Source organism: Rhinoderma darwinii, chromosome 4 (genome assembly GCF_050947455.1).
Source record: "Rhinoderma darwinii isolate aRhiDar2 chromosome 4, aRhiDar2.hap1, whole genome shotgun sequence".
Lineage (NCBI taxonomy): Eukaryota > Metazoa > Chordata > Amphibia > Anura > Rhinodermatidae > Rhinoderma > Rhinoderma darwinii.
In genome coordinates this window covers 361,997,482-362,019,530 of record NC_134690.1, presented here as the reverse complement: position 1 = coordinate 362,019,530, position 22,049 = coordinate 361,997,482, and the positions used below count along the sequence as shown (strand labels likewise).

The 22,049-nt window shown below is 43.7% G+C and overlaps 1 protein-coding gene across 3 annotated transcripts in view; it reads right to left on the bottom strand.

Annotated features, from left to right (window-relative positions):
• Window positions 1-3,413, bottom strand: part of GPCPD1 (glycerophosphocholine phosphodiesterase 1) — a 101,226-nt gene extending 97,813 nt beyond the window's left edge. For 2 of the 3 annotated variants that reach the window (XM_075863052.1, XM_075863054.1), the window contains exons 1-2: window positions 3,285-3,413; window positions 2,948-3,039 (exon numbers count right to left, since the gene is read on the bottom strand). In XM_075863052.1, the coding sequence (XP_075719167.1) occupies window positions 2,948-2,996 (49 nt within the window). In that variant the 5' untranslated portion in view covers window positions 2,997-3,039; window positions 3,285-3,413. Of the gene's footprint in view, window positions 1-2,947; window positions 3,238-3,284 lie in introns of those variants that run through there. The other variant, XM_075863053.1, reaches the window with a different exon arrangement.
• Between the last annotated feature and the right edge of the window lie 18,636 nt (window positions 3,414-22,049).

Genomic DNA, 22,049 nt, shown 5'->3' with positions numbered 1-22,049 from the left:
CGGCTTCTGATGGGTTAAATCTGCGGGGACCACCGCGATCGGACCCTGCACATTGAGCTGTGCTAGCCTGCTGTCGGAAACAGCAGCTATCACAGCTCATGAACGCGCCCCGCGCGAACGGCGCCGTGTTTACTCCATGACATACTATTATGTCATGGAGCGCGAACGATGCACTTACCATGACATAATAGTATGTCCTGGAGCGTTAAGGGGTTAAAGGTCCATATTACAGACCTTTTGAAACTCAACGTACGCCTTACGTATGGGGTTTCCATGAAGCAGCTTCATAATACTGCCACACGGATTCCATATGAATCAGTGAAAGAAAAAGGAAAATAGTGTGCCCCGTATAAAATGGCACACAAAGGTACGTTATGGGCCATAGCAGTCCATGGGTGCTGTATTCTGGATCAGTACAAAACAGCTGTAATATGGTAAAAAAATATATATATTTATATAAAAACAGATGATAATCATCCCTAGTTCATGCCAACCTTTCAGCTGGGTTCACACAGTGTGTTTTTAACATGCGTTTTTTATTTTAGTTGATAAACTCCCATTGATATTGGAGTGTATCTACCAAAACAAAAAAAACACGAGAATTAAAAAAATAAAGGGTGCATTCACACATGGTGCAATTTTTACACCCTGGATTGGACCAGATTTTTATTTATTTCTTTTTTTAACTCTTGGAAGCGAGCCTGTAGTTTCATATAATGGTGCCGTATAGGCAGTAACAGGGATGAGGTGCAACCTTATAATCTACACCTCACGTTGCTTGATAGGGGTCAACAACGAGTAAGCAGAAAAGCAGGTTCCGGAGGTCTCATCCAGAAAGCGCTCTTCTACATAGAGAGACTATTTTATTTAACATGGACTTCTGCACACACAGGAGCACTACCTAATAATACGCATCGAATGTGCTCCAGTGTAACGCCATCGCTGCTTCCTCGCAACGTTTTGGCAGAATGAGGACAACGTGTATATCAGAAAGTTGTACCCTGTCCTAATGGCTGATATTAGTAGTAAGAAAATCCCCCGCCAGCATTATGGTCAGTGGGAGTCAGACCTCTGGGACCCCTCTGATTCTGAGAATAAGGGGGCCGCAGTGCTGATTTAGCGCGGCCTCCCCTTTACTGTTACTCCCTGCACAATGGTGCTCCGGCCACCCGCTGTGCAGGGAACCGCAGAACGACTTCATTCACGTGCGTACACCTGCGCTTTTGGTGCAGAATTTCTGCATCAAATTACGCAACGTGTGCATGTAGCCTTAGGGTATGTGCACACACACTAATTACGTCCGTAATTGACGGACGTATTTCGGCCGCAAGTCCCGGACCGAACACAGTGCATGGAGCCGGGCTCCTAGCATCATAGTTATGTACGATGCTAGGAGTCCCTGCTACTCCGTGGAACTACTGTCCCGTACTGAAAACATGATTACAGTACGGGACAGTTGTCCTGCAGAGAGGCAGGGACTCCTAGCATCGTACATAAGTATGATGCTAGGAGCCCGGCTCCCTGCACTGTGTTCGGTCCGGGACTTGCGGCCGAAATACGTCCGTCAATTACGGACGTAATTAGTGTGTGTGCACATACCCTTAATGTTCACTAGCACTTCGCCTGTCAGATCTGAATACGTACACAGGTATCTATGCTTCACTGCTTGTCCAAGGATGAGATGGAAGTAAGTAAACACCTATAGATACAGCCCTTAAGATGAATTGTCAGGGACTTGATTATAAAAGATACTAAATTAATATTACAAGTACTTAGCTCTGCTTTTTCAGATACATTTATGTAGTCCCGAGAACCGGACCTTTAAGATACTGTGCACCATCATAAGGTTATGGAAACAACATGAGGAATTCTTTAGACGATATACAACTATACAGTTCTTAATATTCCTCCAGACGTTTGATTGCTTCAATAAATCCAAAATAAAAATAAAGCAACTTTGTAAATAGTCTGGATTAACAATATCCTACCATTTTGCGTATACAGCTTCTCTGCAGATCTATGTATTGCCATGGTTTCAGACTACTAATAAACCCTGGGTGTAGTCTGATTCTGCAGCCATGTGTACCCCCACTTCCATCTGTCCCCCTCTTCTACTATCCATAGAGTAACCTAAGGATCTGTGGCCCCATAGAAACCTAAGGGAACATTACATGTTTAGATATTTTCTTTTGGTTAAGGGCCTGTTCACATCAGCGTCTGGTTCTGTCAGAGGAACCGATGAACGGAAAGCCAAAAGGAAACCATAGCTTCCGTTTGCATTACCAATGATTTCAACTGTAACGTTTCTGTTGCAATTGGTTTCTGGTTTTTTTTCTTTACGGAAGGTTTGCGTTTTTTCAGAGAAACAAGAACGTAGTGGACAGGGAAAATCTTAGAAAAATGGTGCATTTCAATACCATCCATACCTGGTGTAGATGAGGAAAAAAAATGTGGCACAACTAAGTGCCCTGTACCAATTTGGCGCAACAGACAAAACGATCACACTTTTACGACAATTAATGTGCGCCATTGTAAATATGGCCGCATTATGCCGGTACCGTGACAATAACATACACCTATGACAGGATACACCTCATGTACACAGGTCCGGTCCAATTCAAGATGCGCCAAATTTATGAAGCGCGAGCGATTTGGCAGCAGAAACAAAAGCGTCGTACAAGTGTCAGTATAAGGGTGCGTTCCCACAGTGCAGATTTGCTGCAGATTTTGTAAGCTAAAACCAGAAATGGATCCAGGAGTGCAGACCTACAAGGCCTTCCTTTATATATTTCTTCTGTTTAGGCTCCTGGTTTTGGCTTAAAAAAAAAACGCACGCAAAATCTGCACTGTGGGAATCCAGCCTAAAGGGTCAGGTATTAATAGTGTAAGGTGAACCAACTATATAACAAAGACCCCCTATGAATGGTGGAGGGTGCCGGGCGCTTACCTGGCTCTGTAGCCCCTCGGACTCGGAAGGTAACTTGGGAGGAGGTCATGGTGCTGATGTTCTTCTACGATGTCCACATATAAAACGCTTCCCTGGAAAAACAGCAAAGAATTCCGCACATGAAACAACCCGCGGTACAGATGTCAATATGGACAGGATTTCCCTAGAGAGCGATTATATGAGGTCACCAGGGAAATCCCAGCGAGGTCCCTGACACCCCTCACGGATGACACAGAGACCCGACTATAGCTCAGGATGATAAGCGTAGAGAAGCGAATCTACTACAGACACTCTATGACAACACAAATCTCCCACAGCACAAACACTCGTTACGTACCTCCCCACACAGCCAAACCGGTCCAGACCGGTCTGAAGCCGCTCAGCCCCGTACAGTGCACTGAGCAGCGGAAACAGTGACAGCGTCTGCTAACAGAGCCATACTCTACCCTGCCGCATCGAGCTCCGCCCTACTCCCGCCAGAGCCAATAGTAGAGCGCTCTACCCCTAGCCAATAGTAGTCGAGCTACTGATAGACTCCATAAGTCGGGTTTAAGAGAGAGTCTGCGATTGGCTGGTTGAGGCTGCTGCAGTTTTCATAGAGTTTGCAGGAGAATAGTTTTCATATCTACAGACGTGACGTGACGGTTTCATGATTTGCCAACTGTACATAATACATTTTGCGGCACAAAATGGGCTTTCTGTACAAAATCAATAATACATTTATATGTAGCACACCTGATAAATCTATAATTCTATTTAACTATAATTATATATAATAAAATAAAGAAAATAAGGCCAGGTATAAAAAGAAATAAATCAGGCAGCAGCTGTATTCTCAACTCCCCCATAAACATACAAACTTAGATCCAGGGGCGTTGCTAGGGTCTCAAAAGATCAGGGGCACAAGCCCCAAGACATAAATTTACCACCCCCCCCCCCACCAAAAAAAACAAATAATAATTTCCACATACATATTGGAGATAGCATGTCTATAAGACTAATGCTCCTGTAGCTATATCGTGGGATAGAATTGGATGCATTGTCCCAGCAGACAGTATCACACATGAGAGGCTTAGATACATGGCCCCAGCAGACAGTATCACACATGAGAGGCTAAGGGTATGTTCACACGCACTAATTACGGACGTAATTCGGGCGTTTTTGCCCCGAATTACGTCCGAAAATAGCGCCTCAATAGCGTTGACAAACATCTGCCCATTGAAAGCAATGGGCAGACGTTTGTCTGTTCACACGAGGCGTATATTTACGCGCCGCTGTCAAATGACGGCGTGTAAATAGACGCCCGCGTCAAAGAAGTGACCTGTCACTTCTTTGGCCATAATTGGAGCCGTTATTCATTGACTCCAATGAATAGCAGCGCCAATTATGTCCGTAATGGACGCGGCGTTCAAGTGCCTGCACATGCCGTTACGGCTGAAATTACGGGGATGTTTCCTCCTGAAAACATCCCCGTAATTTCAGCCGTTACGGACGCTGTCGTGTGAACATACCCTAAAGGGTATGTGCACACGAGCACTGTCTTTTACGTCGTTTCAGACGTAAAAACTCCTCCTCGCATTATGCGAGGTGTCTTTGACGCCCGTAATCTTGAGCTGCTCTTTATTGACTTCAATGAAGAACGGCTCAAATTACGTTGCAAAGAAGTGCCCTGCACTTCTTTGCCGAGGCAGTCAATCTACGCGTCGTCGTTTGACAGCTGTCAAACGACGACGCGTAAATGACAGGTCGTCGGCACAGTACGTCGGCAAACCCATTCAAATGAATGGGCAGATGTTTGCCGACGTATTGTAGCCCTATTTTCAAGCGTAAAACGAGGCATAATACGCCTCGTTTACGTCTGAAAATAGGTCGTGTGAACCCAGCCTTATATACAGGGTCCCAGCAGACAGTATCATACATGATAGGCTTAGATACATGGCCCCAGCAGACAGTATCACACATGATAGGTTTAGATACATGGCCCCAGCAGACAGTATCACCATACCTCCCAACTTTTGATTTAGGAAAAGAGGGACATTTTAAGCCACGCCCCCTAACCACGCCCAATATCCCGCATAAACACATCTAATCACCGCCAGATCCTTCTTCAAATAACAAGATTATATTCTCACTGCAGCTCTCTAGACTTCCACAAAAAAAACTATGGATATCACCAATTTTATGGATTAGGTTATGTCTTCTTTATGTTACTTTTCCTATCTTGGGTATAACATTTGCTCATCACGGCAGCAGCTGCAGGACAAACCAAAAGGCTGAGAACAATGAAAGTCAAGAGGGAGACCCTGTGATGGATGACTTTTCAGTTCACAGGTAGCAGAGTTACATGATGGGGAATTTATTTTACAGTTGTGTAATTCTGCTACCAGTCAATGTAAAAATCATCTGTCAGAGGGAAAAATGTTTCCCCATGACGGAGTACCATAAAGAAACACCTGGGAATCAGACGTGATGGGGAAACATTTTTCCCTGTGGTGGATGACTTTTCAGCTGACAGGTAGCAGAGTTACATGAAGGGGAATTATTGACATCTAGTTTCTATTGCAAATTCTATCCAAAATTGCTATCCAAAAAAAACAAAATAATAATAATTTCCACATACATATTGGAGATAGCATGTCTATAAGACTAATGCTCCTATAGCTATATCGTGGGATAGAATTGGATGCATTGTCTCAGCAGACAGTATCACACATGATAGGCTTAGATACAGGGTCCCAGCAGACAGTATCACACATGAGAGGCTTAGATACATGGCCCCAGCAGACAGTATCACACATGAGAGGCTAAGGATATGTTCACACGCACTAATTACGTCCGAATTACGTCCGAAAATAGCGCCTCAATAGCGTTGACAAACATCTGCCCATTGAAAGCAATGGGCAGACGTTTGTCTATTCACACGAGGCGTATATTTACGCGCCGCTGTCAAATGACAGAAGTCGCTGGAGGTGAGGAGAAGTTTTTTTATTATTCATATTACTAACTTTATTTTTTGTTTGTTTTGCAGGTTCCGCTGGACTATTTGGACTAATTTAGAAAAATATTTTTATTTTTTTTAGTTAACCTGTTAGTATATAAATGATTACACATTGTTCTAATTTTTTTAATTTTTTCACAAGTCAGGAAATATTATAAATTAGATTCTAATTTCTAACATTTCCATGTGCTGGTCACTAGAGGGAGCAATTCCCAAAATTGCAGCATTGGCATGTGGTAAAGCAACCTCATTGCTTTATGCTGCAAAATTGGAGAAGACACACTCGCTCTAGTGTCCTCAAACAATCCCCTCTCCTTTATCCTGGCTAGTGCCAGGAGAAAGGAGGGGGTTGAATGTTCAAACCTCCTACACTGTGTGCCGCCATTTTTTGAGCGAATGCACAGTGTAGGAGGATTAGATACAGTGGTAATCAGACAGTATAACACTAACATACACAAACATCACTTACCTGCTCCTGCCGCCGCCACTGTCGCTGCCGCTGCCTCCGCCCCCTCCGCTCCTAGTCCTTGCTTCTGAACATATGGACAGAAGCCGCGACCGGAAGTAGTCGTCTTATTGTCCGGCCACGGCTTCCGGTCCACATGAAAATGGCGCCGGATGTCGCTCTGCCGAAGACCTTCCTTTTGGACTGTGTTAGAGCGGCGCATGCGCCGTTCCCACACAGACGGCGTACGCTATAGTGAATGGAACGGCTCCCGTTCGCATTCTCTATGGGGATGTATGTGCCGTATTCCATCTCTGAATGTGTCGTTAATCGACACATACAGAGATGAAAAAAAAAATGGCAGCCCCCATAGAGAAGTAAAAGAAAGAAAAAAGTACTACACAAAAACACAAATAAATAAATTTTATTTTAATGATATATTAAAAGCAATAACATATATATATATATAAAAAAAAATTTTTTCGTGACACCTTCCCTTTAAATAAAATGGTCAAAGAGGATTGTGTGGGGGAGTTTTTACTTCAATAAAAAACATTTTTTTATGTTTTTTTAAATACTTTGTTATATCCTTTCGTAATGGCAGTTGCCTGATTGATAACGTCTATTAGGCATGCCACACGGTGCAGGCACGGTTCGTTTAAGTTGCGTTTTTAAACTGCAGCAAGTTATTTTTCCATAGAAGTCAATGGTGAAATGTTTGTTATGGACAGACTGCTGCTATTATATTACAATGTGTTTTTGGTGCAGTTAACTGCATCTTCATAATGTCTGACTGCATGCAGTTACTGACAGCGCTGCCAATGTTGTTGCTGAACTGCTTGTGTTTTTGCTAACAGTTCTGGAATGCCTTGTAATGAAGTATATACAGGAAGCATCTAACAAACTTCAACACGTGTGAAAACAACGTCCATCAATTATTTCCTTTAAAAACGCAACAGAACAGCAGCATTAGGGTATGTTCACACGCTAGACTAAAAACGTCTGAAAATACGGAGCTGTTTTCAGACGAAAACAGCTCCTGAATTTCCGACGTTTTTGTAACAACTCGCGTTTTTCGCCTCCAAAAACGTCCCAAGAAAGGTCCTGCACTTCTTTTGATGAGCTGTCATTTCACACGCCGTATTTTGACAGCGACGCGTAAAATTACACCACGTGGGAACAGAACACTGTAAAACCCATTGCAAGCAATGGGCAGATGTTTCTAGGCGTAATGGAGCCGTTTTTTCAGGCGTAATTCGAGGCCCGAATTACATCTGAAACCACTGCCTGTGAGCATACCCTAACAGAGACAAAAAACGCATGCAGTTGACCGCATGCGGTTTTCAAACGCAACAAAACCGACTCAATGACACACCGTGTGCCCTTACCCTAACTAACCCCCATTATTACCCCGGGACCCATCGCCACCAGGGGTGCTGTGAAGAGCGGGTATGATCCAGTACCCGACCATCTGTAGTGATGGTCGGGCACTAGGGCGGCCGCAGGCTGGTATTATGAGGCTGGGAAGGACCAAAAACAGTGGCCATTCGCACCCTGGTAATGCTAGGCTTCTGCTGCTGTGTTGTATCTGGCTGGTTATGAAAATTGGGGGGATGCAATGTCGCTTTCTTAATTTGTTTTTTGTTATTTTTCATAACCAGCCAGATACAGCATAGCAGCAGCCTAGCATTACCAGGGTGGTAAGGACGACGGTTTTTGGCCCTTTCCAGCCTCATTATATCAGCCTGCTGCCGCCCCAGTGCTCGACCATCACTACAGATGGTCGGGTGCTCTTCCCAGCACCCCTGGTGGTGGTGGGTACCGGGGTAATAATGGGGGTTAGTTGCAGCCTTTTTACTAGCTAACACTAAGCCCTGCCTTAGTAATAGACGTTGTCAACCAGACAATTGCCATTATCCAGGCACTAATAAAGTATTTAAAAAAAACACAGAAACATAATAAAATATTTTTTTATTAAAATAAGAACTCCCCCACACAATTCTCTTTGACCATTTTATTAAAAAAAAACGTAGATCATCGCAGTAGTCAAACGAATCTACGACGTAGTCCAAACAGTCCAGCGGAACCTGCAAAACAAAAAAATAAAGTTAGCAATATTTACAAGGAGGGCTGTGTGTAGATAGCGCCGCACACAGCCCCCTGTAGATATCGCCACACACAGCCCCCCTGTAGACAGCGCCACACACAGCTCCCCCTTGACGAAAACGCCACACACAGCCCCCTGTAGATAGTGCCACACACAGCCCCCCTTGTAAATAGTGCCTCACACAGCCCCCTGTAGATATCACCACACACAGCCCCCCTTGTAAATAGCGCCACACACATCCCCCTGTAGATAGCGCCACACACAGCCTCCTGTAGATATCTCCAAGGGGGCTGTGTGTGGAGCTAACAACATACACAGCCCTCCTGTAGATAGGGCCACACAGCCTCCCTGTAGATAGCTCCACAAACACCCCCCATGTAAATAGCGCCACACACAGCCCCCTTTTAAATAGTGCCACATACACCCCTTGTAACTAGCGCCACACCCCCCCTTGTAGATAGTGCCACACATAGCCCACCTTGTATATAGCGCCACACACAGCCCCCCTTGTAAATAGCGCCACACACAGCCACCCTTGTAAATAGCGCCACACACAGCCCAGTTGTAGATAGCGCCACACACAGGCACCCTTGTAGATAGCACTGCACACAGCCCCCCTTGTAGATAGCGCCACACACAGCCCCCCTTGTAAATAGTACCACACATGGCCCCCCTTGTACATAGCGCCACACAAACCCCTACCCCCTTGTACATAGTGCCACACAACCCCCCTACCCCCTTGTATATAGTGTCACTCAACACCCCTCCCCCTTGTACATAGTGCCACATAACCCCCCTCCCCTTGTACGCAGTGCCACATAACCCCCCCCTTGTACATAGTCCCACATAACCCCCCTCCCCCTTGTACATAGTGCCACATAACCCCCTCCCCCCTTGTACATAGTGCCACATAACCTCCCTCACCTCCTTGTACGTAGTGCCACATAACCCCCCTCCCCCTTGTACATAGTGCCACATAACCCCCTCCCCCTTGTACATAGTGCTACATAATCCCCCTTGTACATAATGCCACACAACCCCCCTGAGGCCTCCTCCTTGTACTTTGTGCCAATCTGCTGCCAGAGCAGAGAGTGGTAGAGGTAGCTTACTGCTACCACTCTCTGCTCTGCCTGACGTCACTAACCGTTAGGAGAAGGCAGGAGGTCTTGCAGCAGCGCTCTGACTGGGGTTGATGCAAGCCCGGGAGTGGACCAGTCCAGTCACCAGACCGGCATCGACCCCAGTCAGAACGCCGTCCTGCCTCCTTCTGTTTTGATACAGCTGCTCCACGCCCCCTCTCTTCTCTACCTCCAAGTTGCGCCCAGGGCACCGCGGCACCCAGCGGGACATTATTCAGACCGCCCGGACAGCGGTGAGAAACCGGGACTATCCCACTGGATCCGGGACGGTTGGGAGCTATGGTATCACACATGATAGGCTTAGATAAATAGCCCCAGCAGACAATATCACACATGATAGGCTTAGGGCTCATTCAGACGAGCGTGATTCTTGTCCGTTTGCTGTGTGTTAAAACAATGGGGCTAGTAACACATTTGTGAGTTTTCAGGTAGCGAGTGTCCGTTGCGTGAAACTCACTGCATGTCCTGTATTGGTGTATTTCACGCACTTAGCCGCCCATTGAAGTCAATGGGTGCGTGAAAACCACGGACAGCACATGGACGCCATCCGTGTCCTGTCCGTGTTTCACACATCAATTTCACTGAAAAGAAAGTGCTTGTGAGTGCGTGAAAAACACATGTCACACGTGAAGCACACTGTTGCAAACCCCAACGCACGCGACCAGATTTACACTCGTTTTTTACGCATTTAAATCTGTCACGCTCGTGTGAATGTAGCCTTAGATACAGGGCCCCAGCAGTAAATATCCTTGTACTAACCCTCAGGGGCAAATTTGGAATTTCTGGGGCCCCAAGCAAAGTTATGTCTCGTGGCACTAATCAAAGACACCTATAGAGCGTTCCCCACACAATGTCCCCTATATACAGTGTCATAACCCCCCTGTATACAGTGTCACAACTCCCCTGTATATAGTGTCACAACCCCCCTGTATGGTTTCACACTCAGTCCCCCTGCCGTACATCCCCCTTGTAGACAGTGCCATGCAGTCCCCTGTAGGTAGTCCCACATACCCACCTTGTCTCAGCAGACAGAATCATACACGATAGGCATAGAAACATGGCCCCAGTAGACAGTATTACACATGATAGCCTAAGATACATGGCTCAGCAGACAGTATCACACATGATAGACTTAGATACAGTGCCCCAGCAGACAGTATCACACGATAGGCTTAGACACATGGCCCAGCAGACAGTATCACACATGATACTTATATACAGGGCCCCAGCAGTAAGTATCCTTGTACTAACATATGTTGACCCCCACGCAAAAAAAAATGTGCTAGTATGTGTGTGTGTGTGTGTGTGTGTGTGTTTTTATTTATATATATATATATATATATAATATATATATATATATATATATATATATGAGACAGCATATCCATAGCACTACGACCCTATAGTTATGGATAGGATTAGATACAGTGGCTCAGCAGACAGTATCACACATGATAGGATTAGATATAGGAAATTGCGGCTTCAGCGCTGAACCCAGGAAAGGTAAGTATAAGAATTGTTTTGCTTTTTTATTAGTTACTAATTTACTAACCCCCATTATTACCCCAGTTCCCACCACCAACAGGGGTACCAGGAAGAGCTGGGTATGATCCAGTACCCGACCATCTGTAGTGATGATATTATTAGGCTGGGAAAGGCCAAAACCCGTGACCCTTCCCACCCTGGTAATGCTAGTCTGCTGCTGCTGTGTTGTATCTAGCTGGTTATGAAAAATTGGAGTGATCGCACGACATTTATTCCATTTAAAAAATAATTATATAGTTACATAGTTTGTACGGTTGAAAAAAAGACACAGGTCAATCAAGTTCAACCAAAGGATGGGAAAGGGGAAGTAAAAAATTTCATACAAATAGGAGCTGATATTTTTTTATTCTAGGAAATTATCTAAGCCTTTTTTAAAGCCATCTACTGTCCCTGGTGTGACCAGCTCCTGCCGTAGTCTATTCCATAAATTCATAACTTGGGGTACACCTCATTTTTGATAACCAGCCAGATACAACACAGCAGCAGCAGCCTAGCATCACCAGGGTGGGAAGGGCCACTTTTTCTGGCCTTCGCCATCCTAATAATACCAGCCTGCGGCCGCCCCAGTGCCCGACCATCACTGCAGGTGGTCGGGTACTGGATCGTACTCAGCTCTTCCCGGTACCCCTGGTGGCGATGGGTAATAATGGGGGTTAGTGTTAGCCTCTGCACCGGCTAACACTAAGCCCCGCCTTAGTAATGGACGCTGTCAATCAGCCAGCGGCCATTACTAAGGTGGTAGTAATGAAGTTTAAAAGAAAATACAAAGACATAGAAAAAATATATTCTATTGAAATATAAACCCCCCCCACACACACACAACCCTCATTAACCATTTTATTGAAAATAAATAAATAATTTGTCATCAAAGTAGTTCTCGAATCCGACGTAGTCCAACGACCAAGCCTGTAAAAAAACACACACAAAAAAAAACACATTAGTAACACATGTGGTAGGCTTAGATACAGGGCCCATGTGTGATGCTGTCTGTTGGACCCTAAGCCTACCACATGTTAGGCATAGATACATGGCCCCAGCAGACAGTAATCTTATACTGTATAAGACTACTGTCTGCTGGGGCCCTGTATCTAAGCCTGCCTTGTGGTAAGCTTAGATACATGGTTCAACAGATCGTATCACACATGGACCCTGTATCTAAGCTTACCACAAGGCAGGTTTAGATACAGGACCCCAGCAGGCAGTAATGATGTTATACTTACCGATGCGCGCCGCACAGCGGCATGACGCGAGAATACGTCAGGACTTCTGCTGCACTCGGGAAGGAGGGTAAGTATTTGTGTCGTTATTATAGTAACAGGGGCCCGTGTTTTTTATGACATAGGCCCCAGTTACTATAGTAAGTTTCTGTAGACGCAGTGAGGGGGGCCGCGGCTTGGTCGCAATCGCAACCCCTGTAGCGGCAGTCGCCTGGGGATTCGGGGCTTGGGTCTCGGATGTCCGATGCTAGCAACGGCCAGATCAGCTGAAAGTGCAGGTTTATTTCAATAAGGATATTGGAATGAGTTGCTACAAGGCAGCTTTGGCGCCGCTTATCCTGGAGAACAAAGGACTGGATAGGTTCAAATCCAGCCTTTCCAATACTTATTTCCCCCAGCAAGAGACTTTGGGGCACTGTTGGCCTTTCTCTTGCTTGTACACACTTGTGGAGATATATCAAAACTGGTGCAAAGGAAAAGTGGAGTTGCCCATGGGCAATACTCCGCTTTTCCTTTGCACCAGTTTTGACATATCTCCCCTATCGTCACATTTTGCAGGATCTGCCAACAAATATGACAAGGGAAGACGTATCCAGTCTTGGAAGCTTTTAAGTAAAATGTATTCTGTAAATCGAAGTAGCTTGAGTATTCATACACGTTTGAGAGTACTGGGCTGCATGGAGACTCTTGTAGCGTTACAAATTGATTTAAACCATTGAGTGACAGCTGCAGTCCACAAAATTACATGCAACTCAATGTATTCCTTAGGACTGCAGCTGTTACTCAATAGTTAAAATCAATCAATTGTGCTATAAAATGTCTCTGTGTAGCCTAGGACTAATACACCGAACTACTGGCAGGGGAGGGTTAATATGACAGGCCGCTCTCCCTGTTGGCTCTGCATTACGTGTGTGCCAGTATTAGGGAGAGCACAATCAACAACACTGTCACCAGAATTATCCGGTCACTAAAGAAAACAAAACACGTTGCCAGGGCTTGGGTTATATAAGGATACATGTTCTTGGAAACTTGTTTAGCTACGTCTCGGCTATCAGGGGATAGATTAACGTCACTGGGCACAGACACAGAACAGAGGGGAAATGGTCGAGCCTCAGTTATGGGACAGTCAGGCAGGGGTCAGAAATGTCATTACTCATCTCGTCTTTGCTGTGGTTATTTTTCTGGTTCCTTATTAAAACAAAACAAAATCTACTGTCGTGTTTTCATTTTTATTTATCAGCATAAAATATATCAATCAAATAATCATTTGAACAAGTGCTCAGCTACATTTCCCCCAAAAACTATTGACAGTGCATGTGTAACGCCTATGGCCACGGCCCATCGTTCCGACTTACCCCACGACGGCCGTGGCCATGGACTCCTGACATATGTGTAGCGTCATCCTCCCGTGAGGCGCCGGCACTCACTTCCGGATTATGAGACTGTCTCCAGAGGGCGCGCGTGCACGCTCTTAAAGGGCCAGTGCGCGCATATTGCAGGAAGTCTGCAATCTAGCTCACGATGCTCTGGGCTATAAAAAGGGCTCTGCCCTCTTGCTCTTTGCCAGAGCGTTGTTTGTTACCCGAAGTTTGTCATGCTAAATAGTCTCCTAGTGTTTTCCAGTTTCCCAGTGTACCCTGTTCCTGTATCCTGTTTCCTGTTACCGTGCTACCCTGTTTTAAGTGCCGTGCTTAGTTGTTGCCAGATTGGACTACGTTCCACGTCTGTTTACCTACACCACAGCTGACGTCTACCCACTGCCTGGTCCCAGTTGTGCCTGCCTTTCTACTGTCTACGTTGCCTCAGGTATCCTCTCTGAACTATTTGACTCTGTACTTTACCTGTTTGGCCAGCTGCCGGCCCGCTACGCGGTGTGTGTGTGTGTGTGTGTGTGTGTGTGTGTGTATGTATGTATGTATGTATATATATATATATATATATATATATATATATATAAAATATATATATATATATATATATATGTATATATATCTCAACATTAAGAATGCTTAAAGATGGACAAAATGCAAAATTCCCACTATTTCATTCAGGCCCATGTTCATTTACAACTTAGTTTCAAATATTTTTAAGTTGTGAAATATTTTTATAAGTGATCTTAATCATAGTGACATGTCTGAAGTTTTGATCGGTGGGGGTGCAAGCACTGAGATCCCCACCAATAGCTATTACGAGGTGGCAGAAGCAGTCGTGCGAGAGCTAAGCCGCTTAGTTTCTGTTCGGCTTTTCTCGGAAAGCCGACTAGTTGGTGTACAGACTCAATAGAAAGCCTACTACATCGGATTTCCAAGAAAAGCCAAATAGAAACTAAGCGGCTTAGCGCTCACACAAGGACATTCTGCCGATTTATTTCAGCGATTCTCAGTGTTCTCGGACCCACACCGATCAAAACTTCTGACATGTCTCTATGACATGTCAGAAGTTTGTTGAATGTTTAGTTACCCTTTAAAGGGGTTTTCCAGTTCGGCAATACTCTGTAGAGCCCACGTCCCCTTCATTGTTTACCAGGCACAGCTGCTTCTAAAAGTACAGAGCAGTATAAACAATGAAGGTGATGCAGCACTCGTTGGAACGCTACAGCCCCTTCAAATAACTAGTTGGTGGGGTTGCTGAGAGTCAGACACCCACAATCTAATATTGAGGATAAGCCCTCAACTTTAAAGAGGCTCTGTCACCAGATTTTCAAACCCCTATCTCCTATTGCAGCAGATCAGCGCTGCAATGTAGATAACAGTAAAGTTTTTGTTTTTTTCAAAAACGAGCATTTTTGGCCAAGTTATGACCATTTTTATATTTATGCAAATGAGCCTTTCTTAAGTACAACTGGGCGTGTTTAAAGTTATGTCCAAGTGGGCGTGTATTGTGTGTAACATCTGGGCGTTTTTACTTGTTTTACTAGCTGGGCGTTGTGAATGGAAGTGTATGATGCTGACGAATCAGCATCATCCACTTCTCTTCGTTACCACCCAGCTTCTGGCCGTGCACAGACACACAGCGTGTCCTCACGAGATCACGCTGTGACGTCACTCACTTCCTCCCACAGGAACTTCATCGCGTCGGATGAGCGAGGACACGCTGTGTGTCTGAACTGCCAGAAGCTGGGTGGTAACGAAGAGAAGTGGATGATGCTGATTCGTCAGCATCATACACTTCCATTCACAACGCCCAGCTAGTAAAACAAGTAAAAACGCCCAGATGTACACACACAATACACGCCCACTTGGACATAACTTTAAACACGCCCAGTTGTACTTAAGAAAGGCTCATTTGCATAAATATAAAAATGGTCATAACTTGGCCAAAAATGCTCGTTTTTGAAAAAAAAATACGTTACTGTAATCTACATTGCAGCGCCGATCTGCTGCAATACGAGATAGGGGTTTGAAAATCTGGTGACAGAGCCTCTTTAAGGAACTGGAAAACCCTTTTAAGCTTTGTGAAGGGGAGCTAATAGAACAGCAAAATAAAAATGGGTAGAGTCCACACAGGGACCCCCCCCCCCACCTGCAAAATAAAATCAATGTTTAAACAGGGAAGTCAATCGTTTCACCAGATAACCAGATAAACCAGATAAAGCCCCATCCTTACCCCAATCTTATCGCCCGATATCACTATTAAATCAAGATTATAAACTTTTGGCTAGAATATTGTCGGTCAGACTCCAGTGCTTTCTCCCCAGTCTCCTCTGCGAGGCCCAGACTGCGTTCACGAAGGGTAGGACCAGAATTAAAAATATTAGAATGGCAGTGGATAGCGACCGTTTTGGCGCATGACCTGACACAACCGGTCACCATGCTCATGAGTCTGGATGCCAAAACGGCCTTTGACACAGTGGCATGGCCTTTTTTAGACGCGGTCCATTACAATTTGGCATGGTTTTCTCTTAATTTGTACAGCTTCTGCGCCTTGACGTGACGACGTGTGTGACGGTCAATGGGCTGAATTCCCCCCATTATAGAAATATTTATATACAAAACAGGGCTTCCCTCTTTCCCCTTTACTTTTTAATCTCTCCATTGATCCCCTGTTACGTCATCTGGTGCTAACTCTGATTTTTATGGGAATTGAATCACATAATTTAGAATTAAAGGTAGCCGCATTCGCGGATGATATCTTGTTAGTGGTGTCGGATCCCAGGTGGGTGCTGGCCCCAATCCTTCGGGATCTGGATAGACTGGGGAGATTGTCCGCCTATGTGTTGAATGTGGACAAAACGGAATCTTTTACTAAAGGGACCTTCTGTACCGCTGTGATCCTCGGCTTTCCCGTTTCGGTGGCAATCTTTAGCGTTATCATATTTGGGGGTACAAATCTCCAAACATCCGGGTAAATTATGTAGGCTTAACATGTCACAATATATTTCCCAGTTAGAGAAGAGATTAAGCACTTGGAAAAAATGTACTCTCTTCTATTTGGGGAGGGCAAATCTGCTTAACCCCTTAACGACCAAGGACGAAAATGAACGTCATGGTCGGCTGCTAGTTCCCGCACCATGACGTTCATTTTCGTCCGCATTTCAAACTGTCACTCTGTGTAAACACAGAGTGACAGACCCGCGCTGACAGTTGTTCCCGACAGCTGAGACATTAGTCTTGCCGGACAGCGGACCATCGCCGCTGATTTCGGCAGTTAACCCCTTAAGTGCGGCGACGGATTGCCGTCGCCGCATTTAAGTGGTTTGAAGCACATCAGCAGCCCCCACGAAGTGATCGTGGGGGCTACCGATGCTTGTCACGGCAATCGGAGGTCAGATAATGACCTCCGGGTTGCCATGCACGGAAGCCTCGGAGGAACAGCCTCCGGCCGTTCCTCCTCTGCTTCCTGTCAGTGTGACAGTCACGTCACAATGACAGTTGGAGTACATTACACTACGTGTGTAGTGTAATGTACTCTAGCAGCGATCAAAGCTGCAAGACTAAGTGTCCCCTAGTGGGACAAGTTAAAAAAAGTAAAAAAAAGTAATAAAAATGTTTTAAAAAAAGTGTAAAAATAAAAGTTAGAAGTTCTATAAACACAAAATGCTTTTTTTCCTATAATAAGACTTTTATTATAGAAAAAAAATGAACACGTTAAAAAAGTACACATATTTGGTATCACCGCGTTCGTAACGACCCCAACTATAAAACTATAATGTTATTTTTCCCGCATGATGAACACCCCAAAAAAAAAAATCAATAAAAAACTACGACAGAATCGCAATTTTTTTGGTCACCACCGCTCCCTAAATAAAGAATAAAAAGTGATCAAAAAGTCGCATGTACCCGAAAATAGTACCAATAAAAACTTCTATCCGTCCCGCAAAAAACAAGCCCTTACACAGCTTTTTTGACTAAAAAATTAAAAAATTATGCCTCTCAGAATATGGTGACACAGAAATGATTTTTTTTATAAATAAGTCATTTTATTGCGCAAACGCAAAAAAAAAGGACCAAACCTATATACATATGGTATCGCCGTAATCGTACCAACCCGCAGAATAAAGTAAAAATGTCACCTATAGCGTACGGTGAGCGCCGCAAAAAGAAAACTAAAAAACGGTGTCAGAATTCCTGTTTTTTGCTCAGGATTGCAAAAAAATGTAGTAAAAAGTGATAAAAAAAAAAATCGCATGTACCCCAAAATGGTACCAATGAAAACTACAGATTGTCCCGCAACAAATAAGCCCTCACACAGCTCCGGTGGTGAAAAAATAAAAAAGTTCTGGCTCTCAGAATATGGCGATGCAAAATGTGCAGAGTGTCCAAAAGCGGATAAGATCGGGCGCCATTTATCAGTGCGACACTGGCCACATATCTGCGGATTATTATTTATTTACCCCATTATTATACCCTCTTATTATACCCCTGATGTTCTCCGCACAGATTACAGATGCCCCCACATTATAAACTGAAATACCAGCGAAACCCAAAACAGAAACCTACCAAGCAAAATCTGCGCTCCAAAAGCAAAATGGCGTCCCTCCCTTCTGAGCCCTGCAGCGTGCCCAAGCAGCAGTTTGCGCCCACACATATGGCATCGCCATACCCGAGAGAACCCGCTTAACGTTTTATGAGGTATTTGTCTTCTGTGGCACAAACTGGGCACAACATATTATGCACTAAAATGGCGTATCAGTGGAAAATTGCAATTTTCACTTTGAACCATCCGCTGCGCATTAACCCCTTTGCGCACCATGACTTAATTGCCCGTCATGATGCGGCGGTTGATGTATGGAGCCGGCTCACGTGCTGAGCCCGCTCCATACGCTGCGGGTGTCGGCTGTGTATTACAGCAGGCCCCATCGGTACTAACGGACAGGTACAGCGATCGCTCTGTTACAGAAGCCTGTAAGAATAACAATATACTGCAATACATTAGTACATTAGTATTGCAGTATATTGCAGTATATTGTACCAGCGATCCAATGATCGCTGGATCAAGTCCCCTAAGGGGATTGATTAATAAAATGTGTAGAAGAATTATAGTTATTAGTAGTGAGAATTTTTTTTTTTAAAGTTAAAAAAACAAAACACCTTTTCGCATTTTTCTTCTAAAGTAATGTAAAAAAATGAACAAAATTGGTATCGCTACGTCCGTAAAAGTCCGAACTATTACAATATACCAATATTTAATTTGTACAGTGAACACCATAAAAAAATTTAAGAATTGAAACCGCCAAAATCGCTATTTTTATTTTTTTGTCACCTTCGCTCTATAAAAAAAATGTAATACAACTTTTGAATCACTTTGTATGTACCAAAAAATGTTACCAATAAAAACTGCAGCTCCTCCCGCAAGAAATAAGCCCTCACACCACTCTATTGATGGAAAAATAAAAAAGTTATGGCTCTTGGAAAGTGGGGAGTGAAAATCTAAAATATGAAAGCAAAAAATGGATCAGTTCTGAAAGGGTTAATTCATTTCTAATGAAAAAACGTATGACCACAAGTGGGGTATTTCCGTACTCGGGAGAAATTGCTTTATAAAAAATGGTTGTTTTTTTCCTCCTTTATCCCTTGTGAAAAATGAGAAAATGCAACATTTTAGTGGAAAAAATGTTGATATTAATTTTCGCGCCCTAATTCCAATAAACTCTGCAAAAGACCCGTGGGGTCTAAATGCTCACTATACCCCTAGAAAAATTCCTTGAAGGTTTTTCCAAAATGGGGTCACTTTTGGTGGGTTTCCACTGTTTTGGTCCCTCCAGTGCATTGCAAATGCGACATGGCACCGAAAACCATTCCAGCAAAATCATAAATCCAAATGGCGCTCCTTCCCTTCTGAGCCCTGCTGTGGGTCCAAACAGCAGTTTATTACCACATATGGGGTATTGTCGTAATCGGGAGACATTGCTTTACAAATGTTGGGGTGCATTTTCTTCGTTATTCCTTGTAAATAATAAAAATTTCTATGTTGTTTCAGAAAAAAAGTACATTTTAATTTTTACAGACTAATTTCAATATATTTAGCGAAAAACCTGTGTGGTCAAAATGCTAACTATACCCCTAGATAAATACCTTAAGGGGTCTAGTTTTCGAAATGGGGTAGTTTATGGGGAGTTTCTACCATTCTGGCAGCTCAAAGCTTCTCTAAATGTACATTGGGGCCTAAAACATTTTCAAGCAAAATAGTCCTGAAGGCCTCCGGGTGTTCCCTTCCTTTGGGGCCCTGCCGTGTGTCCAAACAACGCATTAGGGCCACAATGTGGGTATTTTTGAAAACAGGAGAAAGAGGGTGATAGATTTTGGGGTGTGTTTCTTCATTTTCATGGTCGCTTTACAAAGAAATCGGTCTTCAAACAAATACTTTTATGAAAAAAGTGAAATTATTTTTTTTTTCACCTGATATGCATTACATTTAGCAAAGAACTGTGGGGTCAAAATAATTACTATACCCCTAAATAAATACCTTATGGGGTCTAGTTTTCTAAATGGGGTCATTTTTGGGGAGTTTCTATCGTTCTGGCAGCTCAAAGCTTCTCCAAATGTACATTGGGGCCTAAAACATTTTCAAGCAAAATATGAGTCCTGAAAGCCTCCGGGTGTTCCCTTCTTTGGGGCCCTGCCGTGTGTCCAAACAACGCATTAGGGCCACAATGTGGGTATTTTTGAAAACAGGAGAAAGAGGGTGATAGATTTTGGGGTGTGTTTCTTCATTTTCATGGTCGCTTTACAAAGAAATCGGTCTTCAAACAAATACTTTTATGAAAAAAGTGAAATTATTTTTTTTTTCACCTGATATGCATTACATTTAGCAAAGAACTGTGGGGTCAAAATAATTACTATACCCCTAAATAAATACCTTATGGGGTCTAGTTTTCTAAATGGGGTCATTTATGGGGAGTTTCTATCGTTCTGGCAGCTCAAAGCTTCTCCAAATGTACATTGGGGCCTAAAACATTTTCAAGCAAAATATGAGTCCTGAAAGCCTCCGGGTGTTCCCTTCTTTGGGGCCCTGCCGTGTGTCCAAACAACGCATTAGGGCCACAATGTGGGTATTTTTGAAAACAGGAGAAAGAGGGTGATAGATTTTGGGGTGTGTTTCTTCATTTTCATGGTCGCTTTACAAAGAAATCGGTCTTCAAACAAATACTTTTATGAAAAAAGTGAAATTATTTTTTTTTTCACCTGATATGCATTACATTTAGCAAAGAACTGTGGGGTCAAAATAATTACTATACCCCTAAATAAATACCTTATGGGGTCTAGTTTTCTAAATGGGGTCATTTATGGGGAGTTTCTATCGTTCTGGCAGCTCAAAGCTTCTCCAAATGTACATTGGGGCCTAAAACATTTTCAAGCAAAATATGAGTCCTGAAAGCCTCCGGGTGTTCCCTTCTTTGGGGCCCTGCCGTGTGTCCAAACAACGCATTAGGGCCACAATGTGGGTATTTTTGAAAACAGGAGAAAGAGGGTGATAGATTTTGGGGTGTGTTTCTTCATTTTCATGGTCGCTTTACAAAGAAATCGGTCTTCAAACAAATACTTTTATGAAAAAAGTGAAATTATTATTTTTTTCACCTGATATGCATTAAATTTAGCAAAGAACTGTGGGGTCAAAATAATTACTATACCCCTAAATAAATACCTTATGGGGTCTAGTTTTCTAAATGGGGTCATTTATGGGGAGTTTCTATCGTTCTGGCAGCTCAAAGCCTCTCCAAATGTACAGTGGGGCCTAAAACATTTTCAAGCAAAATATGAGTCCTGAAAGCCTCCGGGTGTTCCCTTCCTTTTGGGTCCTGCCGTGTGTCCAGGCAGCGCATTAGGGCCACAATGTGGGTATTTTTGAAAACAGGAGAAAGAGGGTGATAGATTTTGGGGTGTGTTTCTTCATTTTCATGTTCGCTTTACAAAGAAATCGGTCTTCAAACAAATACTTTTATGAAAAAAGTGAATTATTTTTTTTTTTAACCTGATATGCATTAAATTTAGCAAAGAACTGTAGGGTCAAAACACTTACTATACACCTAAATAATTACGTTATGGGGTCTAGTTTTCTAAATGGGGTCGTTTATGGGGAGTTTCTATCGTTCTGGCAGCTCAAAGCCTCTCCAAATGTACAGTGGGGCCTAAAACATTTTCAAGCAAAATATGAGTCCTGAAAGCCTCCGGGTGCTCCCTTCCTTTTGGGTCCTGCCGTGTGTCCAGGCAG